The following is a 10636-nucleotide window of genomic DNA, read 5'->3' as shown; positions in this document are numbered from 1 at the left end:
ATGTGGTTGGATGTAAGAATTTCTGAGGTGAGCAGACCTTCAGATGTGAGCTCTGAGTCCTGTTGAGGGGACAATGTCACATGGGCTGTGCTGCTTTGGTACCATGGAAGTATTTTGTGCTAACAGGTGACCTGTGCCAGTTGCTGCTGAGCTGTCTGGGTGTGGAAAGGTTGTAAGAGGCACATGGGAAATCAAACTGGGTTTCCTGATGTTGAAAATGCCAGGACAGAATGCTCAGAGCTTTTGCTGTGGGAATTATCAGCTGAGCTGCTCTCTCAGAGCTCACAGTAATTCAGAGCGCAAATGTGCTCCCAGATTCCCAGCTCTGACTTAGATGGTGTATAAAGTGAGAGAAGGGGTTTTTTTGCTATTACCTTTAAAATTGTCACCTTTTCTGGAGTTGTGCTGTCTGTAAAAGTCCTGAAGGCAGAAGGAGGAGAGCATTGAGTTAATATGAGTCACAGCCCCTGGGAACATTGTGAGCAGAGGATTTGATTGCAAGAATCGTAGAGAAGGCTGCAGATTTGCAAAAATTAATTAATTTCCATGTTCTTAATGGGAAGGAGTTGTAAATCTGGTGTTTAGTAGTGCAGCCTGTCTCCCAGAGAAGCATTTAAATTGTGTATGACAGGTAATTTTTTATTCTCTTAGATGGGGTGGGCTGAGAACAGGAGAGCTTGGCTCAGAACTTGTAGCTGAAGTGTAAGTACCATTTTAGGATGAGAAGAACTGCTTAAAGGATTTACCAGTAACTTTAAGAAACACTAAAAAAAAATTCAAAATAAGCTCTAGGCAGAAAGGTGGTGGACTTCCCTTCCCTGGAAGTGTTCTAGGCCAGGCTGGATGGGGCTGTGAGCATCCTGTTCTAGTGGAAGGTGTCCCTGCCCATGGCAGGGGCTTGGAACTGGATGAGTTTATTACAGGATCATAAATGGTTTGGGTTGGAAGGAACCTTAGTGTAGTTCTGCCTCTTGGTCTTAGGATTTATTTGTTGGATTGTCCAGGAGAGGGGCAGCCAGGGCTGGCAGGGCAGTTTCTGGTTTAGGGACATTACACCAAGGGATGATTTTTCCTTTCACAGAGGTCCTGTTTGATTTAAACTTTATCCCTAGAAATTTATTTAACAGGACATTTAGAATCAGTCTTTAAGCACATGCTCTTACACTGTGGATGTGGTGCTGGCTCCTGGACAGAGGCAGGAAAAGTCACTTCCCAGCTGGATCACAGAGCTGCTGGGAGCACACACACACTTAACAGGAAAGTGATTGATTGAAAGAGCTCCCTGTACTACAGTGGAGGTTTTTCTGTCCAGAGCTGTGCAAACACCATGCAGAGGAGATGTGCTGACTACAGCCTGGGTGGGACATGTCTGATCTCTGTCTTGAGGATACTGTGACACTATTCTAGATGTCTTTTTTGGGGGACTCTGAATGCTTCATTACATATTAATTACACATGTAATAATTACATATTTGTCTCTGTGTTCACAGGGGTCTTAGGATGAGGGAAGAGATGAGGATCTGACTCCATGTTTCAGAAGGCTGATTTATTATTTTATGATATATATTACATTAAAACTATACTAAAATAATAGAAGAAAGGATTTCATCAGAAGGCTGGCTAAGAATAGAATAGGAAAGAATGATAACAAAGGCTTGTGGCTCAGCTCTCTGTCTGAGCCAGCTCACTGTGATTGGCCATTAATTAGAAACAACCAACATGGGTTAATCAAAGATCTACCTGTTGCATTCCACAGCAGCAGAGAACCATTGTTTACATTTTGTTCCTGAGGCTTCTTAGGAGGAAAAATCCTAAGGAAAGGATTTTTCATCAAAGATGTCTGTGACACATATTAATTACGTATTGTAGCTTAGAAATGTAACTTTGAGCAAGCAGTTGAAATTCTGCTACAGCAGAAGCAATGCCAGTTAAGTGTTTGCTTAAGGCAAAAGCCAAGAAGGAAGTTGTGTGGCAGTGCCCAGGAAATGGAACATGCTAATCAATGCAATGAGTAACTTGCTTTCTCTTAAGAGCCTGTTCTTGTGTTACTGCTTGGAGGTGAAAATCCTTTCCCAGTTTTGGGGGAAGATGGAGAATGCATGTGCAAGTACATGAGCCCACCAGTTGTGTGAGTGGTGTGATCTGTGCTCAGCATTGCAGAGATCCATTTTCCTGCAGCATTTCTGCTGCCAAGTGTGACTGAGCAGCCTCTGCACAGAGCCTAGAGCAGTCCAGCAGGAGCTTCAGTAGATTGTCAGGCCTGCTGTGGAAGGTTAAGAGGAAAAATTAAATCATCAATGCCTGAATTTGGTCTTAAAATAATTCTACTAGTAGGCTTAACTTAAAGACAATAAACACATCCACATTCTCTCGTTCAAGTTCAGCATCCATATTCTGTTAATCATGAGATTTGTGTGTTTATCTCTATTTCCTTATCATGATCTTGGGGGGTTACAATCATTCCTGTACAGGGTTATGCTGTGGAAAGTTCCCATGGATCTGGTCAGCCTCAGCTGGGGCAGGGCTTGGCCAGCTCTCTGTGGCCTTTGTTGAGCAGGGGTGGGAGGAGATGCTGGGGCTCAGAGGCTCCTCCTGGCTCACCCCATCAGCCATGCCTGGGTGCTGTGGCACTGGCAGGAGCAGGGCTCAGGGGAGATGGGCTTTGCCTAATCCTCACTCTAATGCTTGAGCTGCTGGGAGCCTCTGTGCATTTAATGCCTGCCAGGCCTGTGTCCCCAGGCTCAGCTGGTAATTCTAGGGAGCAGCTCAGGGCTGGCAGCTCATCCTGTTGTGTCTGGCCATGCAAACCACCCTGCTGCTGTGCCATCTGAGGTGACCTCCTTCTCCTCCTGCCTTTGTTCTACCCTTCTGATGCTGCCCAGATAATCCTCCTTGTGGCTGCAGAAGAGCTCTCAAAGTTCACACAGTGGGAGAAAGGTCACATCCAGCTCCTGCTTACCTGGAAACAGATCTTTGGGACAGCAGCAGCCTGAGTGGCTGCTTGGTATTGGCTCTGAATCCAGCCACCCTCAGGTGCTTCTCCCATTCTTTTTGTTTTATTTTGAAACTAAAATTTCAGTCACTTTTCTCACTTTGCACCCACAAACAGGAGTACTCTCCACTTGCAGCTGTGAGGGAATATCCAAGTTGGTAAGAGAAAAGAAATTTGATGAGGCGCTCCAACTCTTCACCTCATTTAGCATTTGAATGATCATGTTTCAGGTTTGGAGAACACAACATTCTCTGGCTCAAGGTTTAACTACTTGGTTTTCCAAACCCCTTCCCAGAGCCAGTTAACATAACACACAGAGGCTGGACACAGACTGAAGTAAGTTTAACCCATTTATTATGGTGACATTTGAAATCTAGCATGAGTTTTGACATTCCCTGCTCTTAGATTTCTAAAAGGTGTTTATGGTACAGAGTCACTTAAATAAGCTATTGCCATCTCATGGCCATTTTTGAGAAAGATAAAGGACTAGAAACAGTCCTAAATAAACAACATGAATAAAACACCACCTAAGTGTCTTAGGCATCAGGCTCCAAGATCAAACAAGCCTAGGAATAGTTTAAATTATAGTTTAAATTACATTTATTTTTAGTGTTTGGCTGTTCATCCTTCTAACATTCAGCTGAGGGAACAAAATAGGAAATTTATTTTAGCAACATGGGAAATAAAACTGGCCCACAATTAACAGACCCTTTAGCAGACTAGAATGCACTGTCAATTCTACTGTTTTTAGTTAGAGCTCAATACATTCTTTAAAGCAACAGGTACTTTGTCAATCCTGTTCAGAACTACTGTGCTTGCAGTATTTCAGACTAACAACAGATCAGAGACAGATTTTTTTTGTCAGGGTGGACTCATCTGAAGCCCTCATGTGCTGTGAGTTTGCCTGCACCCTTTGGGTGAAGCTGAGCTGTCACAGGTAAAGCTGTGGGACCCTGAGTCCCCCCTACATCAGCACCAGTGTCACTTGCTGACAGTGCAGAAACAGAGCAGGAGCCAGGGCAGGGAAAACTGAACCAGGCAATATTGTGCTAAATAAGTGTACTTTAGTTTATAGCCTAAACACACACCAGCCTTGTACCCCACTCTCTTCACTTACAAAGGGTTTTCACTGCAGTAGCTCCATTATTGCCCAGCAGCAGCTTTGAAATTCATGATAAATCACTGCCCTGAGGATTATAAAACCATCCATGTCTTCCATTGTTTATGTCATGCTTGCCCTTACATTCAGAAGTGATTTGGAGACAAATGCAAACAAAAAAAGGCTACAAAAACCAATTGCTGGTGCTGCACAACAGCCCTGTTTTAAACTTAAAATAATTTGTATAAAAATAGCAATGAGTAAATAGAAAAGCACAAAGGAAAGCTTATTTCTTGGTCACTACAGCAGCCAAGACATTCAATCTTCAGCAAAAAGATTCATCACCCCTACTTTAAAATCATCTTCAATTTATTTCAAGTAACCACCATCATTCCCCCCCTCACTGTTTATTTAACTGCAAGGCCCCCACCTGGTCCACTAAAGAGCAGAAGTGAATGACAGGAGCCACCACCATGGCTTTGTCCCATTTGAGGCTGCAATTTCAAACCCCACAGTATTTCTTTCCTGCCCAAGTAGGGATAAAGAAGGTACACAAAGGACAGTTGCAGAGAAGGGAATTAAACCAAGAAAAGGAAGAATCTAGTAAGAGTACTAGAGTAGTAAGTAAAAGTATCTTAGTGTAAAAATGCCTTGCAAGTCACAAGAACAGTCTAACCAAGATGTACCATTAGAAAAGCTTTCTAACAAATCAAAACTATAAATATTTTTAATGCCATCAAACATACTGATAAAAATCATGACTAAGTGTCACTCTTCAGGCACAGTGCCTTTGTAAATACATTCAGGAGCACTTTTAGGCAAATCTGAATTCATGAACTTGACATTCTGCCAGTGTCCAACTTGTTTCTGCATCAATTTCTCTATTGATTGGGTGATTTTGGACAGCATTCAAATTCTGGACATAGATCAATCCATTAAACAGTGATTGGAAAAGACAACAGGCTATGTACTTCATGTGATTTCTTTTCTAGTATTGTCTACACTAACAAAATAGAGTAACTGTAATTCTTTCAAGATCAGAAAAATATTCAGCAGTCTGTAAACAGCAGCAGGGTCCATTTCACTCAGGATCTTGTGCAGCTGCTTCTCCTTTCTGCTCACTTGCTGTTTCATGCTGTGGTGTCTCTGGAGCAGTGGGTAGGGAGCTCTCCATGCTGTTCACAAGCACCTTGGGCTCTTGGTTATCAGCATCAGTTCCTAGTGTTGTTTTTGAAGAAATGTCATGAGGAAGATCAAGAGAAGGTAAAGATGGAATTGAAGGCAGGGAGTCATCCAGGGAGGGCTGCTTGCCTGATCCTTCAGGATATGGGGTTAAACCTTCAGGGTCCAAAGCTGAGGAGTTTTCTGGGAAATGGAGAGAGTTGGTAAAAAACCAAAACATAGCAGGCTAACAGGCAGTGCCTCAGCATTTTCATTTAAAGAAAGAGACCCACATGCTATAAGCTTAAGGAAAAGCACATTCAATTTTTCCATTTCTAAACCTGATTTCTACTACTTTTTCCATCCCATTTTTGCTGATTTTTATTAAAATCTGCCTGTTTCCAAAAACTGTGATGATGTTAAGCAAGCATGAGTTGGTGCCATTCCAGAAACAAGACCCAAAGGAAATAATGACTGCACTTACCAAAATAAGCAGAGGCTTCACTCTTTGGCATTAATGTTTCAGAGCCTACAGAAGCTCCTGCTGCTGGCATGTTGAAGGGGGCAGATGAGGATAGGTTGGACACTTCTGTTAAGCTTGTGAACTCAGAAACTGAAATTCCAGACATATCTAGAAATCCTGAAGGAGAAAGCAAGTATTAGTTAGATGCAACACAAAATTCTAGATTCAAAAGGACATGTTCAATCCAGACTGAAGTCAGTGAAGTACCCTTCTTACTCAAGGCAAATAACTTTAACTTACCTGGTAGCTAAACTCTACAGCTTTGAAATCCAGGGAAATCAAAAACCTCAAGGAAAACTACCACCAGTGCTCACAGTTCTGAGTTTAAATCTCTAGCTTGTTTAAGACCATATTAATTTATTTAGATGTACTCTAAAGAATTGGTAAAAAAAAGCACCCAAGAAAACATACCTGGATCCATAACTCTCTGGAGAGGGGGAGGAGGAGAAAGGGAGCTTTCTGGTGAGTAAGCACTCATTTCCTGCTCTGTGGAATGATCCAAGTTCAGAACTGCTTCAGAGCTGTCATTCTGAGAGGTAGGTGCCAACAATGGAGTCTGGAACAAGACAGCAAGAAGTAAAAACAGTGTTTTACATCAAAAGCTTCACCAAGACTCCCATGAAAGCATCCTGCCTGTCCCCACATGCACCAGTGGAGAGAAGCTGTGATGCTGAAACTGAAAGACAAACACCACTCAGGACATGTTCCAGCTCAGCCTTTTAAAGCCAGTCTGTTCTCAGAACTTGGTTCCTGGAGGTGTATCTATCTTTCTCCTAGTGAAGTAGGTGTTTTAACATGATGCCAATTGACTGGCACAGCTGTAGGATGCAATACTTGAAAATAGGGAGAAAATATCTGGCAAGAATTTATATCAGCTGCCACTGTTGATCTGGGACCTGCTCTCCCCTTCCCTTCACCCAACTGCATTTCATTCAATAAACTTGAATGCTGTACTCAGACATTATGTATTACCACTGTCCCAAGCAGCAGAAAATTTTGAAACTCCAGAGCATGTGGCAGAGATTGGAATTTATTTTTTTCCTACCTCTGTGTAACCATTAGTGGATGGCAGAGGAGTTCCAGTTTCTGGTGAGGGTGAAGCTGATTTGCTTTCTGGCTTTTTTCTTTGATGTCGTGGACTGTGTTGGAATTCTGTGCAAATAGCCATATCAATACCACATCCTAACTGTACAAGAGAAAAAAAATCAAAACACAAAAAGGGGCTCTTAACAAAGCTAATATTTTAAATTTTAACTTTTTAAAACAAGAATAGTTGATGTCTTTTATCTATAGCAGGAAATACCTACCTGCAAGAATTTCCACTTAAGAGTACTCAAGGAATGCTCTGCAATCAACTCTGAGACATGCACAGCTTAGCTTCCAGTGAACTATTTTATATCTTTACAAAATATTTAATCTGACCAGATGTGGGTTTTGTTCTTGCTTTAGCTGAATGTTTTGACTATGAGAATGCAGATAATGAATCTGCTAATGGGAAACTCAAACAGGAGTTCTGCCATTTGATTCAACCTGGGCAGGATTAGATCCTGAATGTGCCCAATTCCTAATTCTAAGCTGATTTTTTTTTAATGTAAAGATTACCAGTTTTGGGTGACAGGTGTGAGGAAACAAGGCTTAACATGGAAACACCAATAACTGATAGCAGTAATACTCCTAACAGGAGCTCATTTACAGCAAGTGTCAAACCTGTCATCAAGAGAGATCAGTACCTCTCCTTCTCCACCCCAAGCTCCATTGGGAGTCACAACCACCTCTCGGATGGAATCTGCCTCAGTGTTATAAACCATCAGCTTCAGAGGCTTCCCTCGTGGGACTCAATCAGGGAAAAGAAATCCTCTGACTAGGAAAAAACACCCAGAAAGTAGTAGTTAATAAACCCACATGTGCAAGTCAACATTTTACATACTTATTTACTCAATGTGAGATATTAACACTCAGAGATAGAAAAATCACCAATGTTAGTTTGATCTTAAGTGGCAAATTTTTTTTATTGTCAGACTAAAAAGAAAGATAATGTTTACCTTAACAATAAAGCTTCTGTCATAAACATCAACCCTCCAAAATCCCCTCATTGCCACCCCCATGTGTTTGAAGAGATTTATACAAAACAATAAACACTTGGCAGGCCACAAAGACAACCGCTGCCTGCTGGAAGGAACGTGCACCCTACCTCCTGCAGAATCTGATCAGATCCAACAACGTAGTCAGTGTAAGGCTGGAGACCAGCCAGAGCTGCCGAGACGAAGGCTCCACGTCCTGTGAAAGAATGACACAAGTCATCTGCACCCCCAGCAGGAGAAACCAGCAAGATCAAAAAGCACTAATTCCAGAGCAAGGAGGGAAAGAACAATTTGTTAATGGAGTAAAAAAGAAGTTCTCAAACAGTTCTACATCTACCTGTGACATCCTGTAGAACATGATGAGTAAGAATGATGTAGAACATGATGAGTAAGAAGATGTTACCAATCTAAAATTGCATCCTCTGAAGATGCTGAGAAAATGCACTTGCTTAAACAACCACAAACATAAACATTCTTTCCTATTCAGTTCTACTCTTTCAGCTCTTCCTGTTAATTTTAAAATAAATTTGTGTGCTTTTTGTAACATTAATATTACTTAACTGAAGTTTAGCCAGCTTTACAGAGACACCAATCAGAATCTTTTTACTTTTGCCACTGATCCTTCAACATAAAAGGAAAAAAACCCTTTCCACCTGTACTGTTTGGTCTGCTGGGGATGGAGTTATTTTTGTCCTTGTCCCTACTCAAGCAGCTCAGACAAACCTTCAAGACAGTGTTCCCTTCCCCTGAGTGCTGCATCACTGCACATCACTAAACATCACACAGTACAACAAGGCTGCACAGCAGTCAGGAGCCAGCCCAAGCTCTGCTGCTCACCAGAACGTGCCACACGTGCTCGTTGGCTCCCTGGAAGCTGCAGAACCTCACACTGGCCCCAAGGAGGCCTTGGCCTCCCCACATGTTGCTGGGGATCACCTCCACCTCTCGGATTTTCATCGTTTTGATGTTGTACACCTCCAGCTTCACTGCTTTCTCAGCATTTGCCTTCAGCAGGTCTTTCAGCATAATTGTTCTCCTTGTTCTGTAAGGCAGATGCAGGATTAACATTATTTCCAGTTGCACCTGTAACATGTGGCAGAACTATCAAAGTTAGGCTGTGTGGCTCACAAACCAATCCCAGCAATTTCCAGTTCAATTTGCTTTTACTAGAAGGCAGCCAATACTGTCAACAACACATCCCTTTACATAAGTACTTCCTGTTATTCCATTTCATCACTGGCATTCCTGTCCTTCACAACTGCTGTTAAATAATACCAGCAGTATCAGATGCTATCTGTAGTCTAACAATGAGCAGCAACATTTCACTTCATGTTTCTGAGCCCCATTCCTCTTCAACAGTCCTCCAAAGTTACTGCACACTGACTGTGAAAGAACAGCTTCATTTCTGTCGTGTTAGAAAATGAAATGATCTCCCCAAAAATCTGCCCTTATAATGATCACTTCCAAAAAAGACATCTCCTCTCATAAAACCAAGACAAACTTAATGAATTCAGCTTGAATGTTGGGTTATGGTGGAGCATACAAGGCACAGCTCTGACAAAACCCCAACCAAAACCCCATCAAACCAAAACTCCAACTCTTCTCCCATAACTCAATACACAGGAATTCTTGGGCTCAGATGTATAAGCAGGCACCTGGTTCTTTTCCATGTTTTATCAAGTGTTGAAACAAGTTTGTTTAAACAAACATTGAGCTCTGACTATTGACTCACCAGTTCAGTATTCACCTTGTGTAGAAAATATGTCCAAATGAGCAATAACAAAAACATTGTGTTAACCTGCTAAGAAGTTAAGGTGAGTAAAGGCATAAACAAAAACCTTTCCTTCAAACTTGGGGCTAGCCAAAGAGACTTTGAACCTCTGCAAGTTTTACTTTACTTTTAATGTCCAATGTGAAAAGTTTCTCTGCTTGTGACAGTTGTGGTTTTTAACTTTCATCATCACTACAGTGCCCACAGTTCCTGTGAGTGGAAAACAAAATCATCTGAGACTTACAAGCCTCGTGTGTCCTATGGCAATGATGAAATCAAAGAAAGGTTCCAGTCCTCCTTGTTGGGCTGGGGAGTTCTCCTGAACCTGCAGAACACAGATTTTATTGTTATTCCACACTGACCTCCAGTTACATAAGGGAAAGTGTTAATATTTACACTTGATTCAATATTTACTTTTGAGCTGAGCCAGAGATAAGGCACCAAATGACCACCCTCAAGCACAGCCAGTGCACAATTAGGCTCTTACTTTTATATAACTATGAACAGATATCCAAATCAAGCTGTAAAAAGCAGGTTTTTGAACCCCATATAAGACACAAATATTGGTAATTCAGAGTTCATAGCCTGGGATTATTAAATTCTGAATACTTTGGAGAAAATTTGGGTTTTCAATGTGCTGCTGCAGGATTTTCTCCTGTGGTTCTAACAACCTGAGCACTGTGAGAGTCCTCACTTGCAATCAGAGCCATTTTTCCATGAACACAAGTGACAGCTGGGTTCCCACATTCCCCAGCCCACTGGAACAGGAATATTTACACAAACACACACTGCCCACAAGTTCTGGTCAAGAAAAACTGCCACCACTTACAAAAGGTTCCTAAGAAATATGAGCTGGGACATCTCAGTTTCACTAGAACCAAAGCTGTCATAGAAGAGATTGCCATCACTAGAGAGAACACTCATAAAACACATTCATACCAGGAAAAACCCCACAAAAATTCTGCAATTACATTAAATCCACCCACCTCAAGGTGCACTGACAAAGCAA

At 41.8% G+C, this 10636-nt stretch overlaps 1 protein-coding gene across 1 annotated transcript; it reads right to left on the bottom strand.

Annotated features, from left to right (window-relative positions):
- Window positions 1-3329: 3329 nt before the first annotated feature.
- GORASP1 (golgi reassembly stacking protein 1) lies at window positions 3330-10009 on the bottom strand (the record flags this gene model as incomplete). The annotated part of the gene is given in 13 exon segments (XM_058037874.1): window positions 3330-5456; window positions 5737-5892; window positions 6187-6331; window positions 6821-6898; window positions 6900-6946; window positions 6949-6961; window positions 7506-7603; window positions 7606-7636; window positions 7967-8034; window positions 8037-8052; window positions 8694-8882; window positions 8884-8898; window positions 9872-10009. Coding segments are annotated over 13 exon segments (1278 nt in total), but the record flags the coding sequence as incomplete, so codon positions are not given.
- Window positions 10010-10636: the final 627 nt, after the last annotated feature.

Source organism: Melospiza georgiana, chromosome 1 (genome assembly GCF_028018845.1).
Source record: "Melospiza georgiana isolate bMelGeo1 chromosome 1, bMelGeo1.pri, whole genome shotgun sequence".
Lineage (NCBI taxonomy): Eukaryota > Metazoa > Chordata > Aves > Passeriformes > Passerellidae > Melospiza > Melospiza georgiana.
Note: the sequence above shows the minus strand (reverse complement) of the source record. Positions and strands in the feature narration are given on the sequence as shown.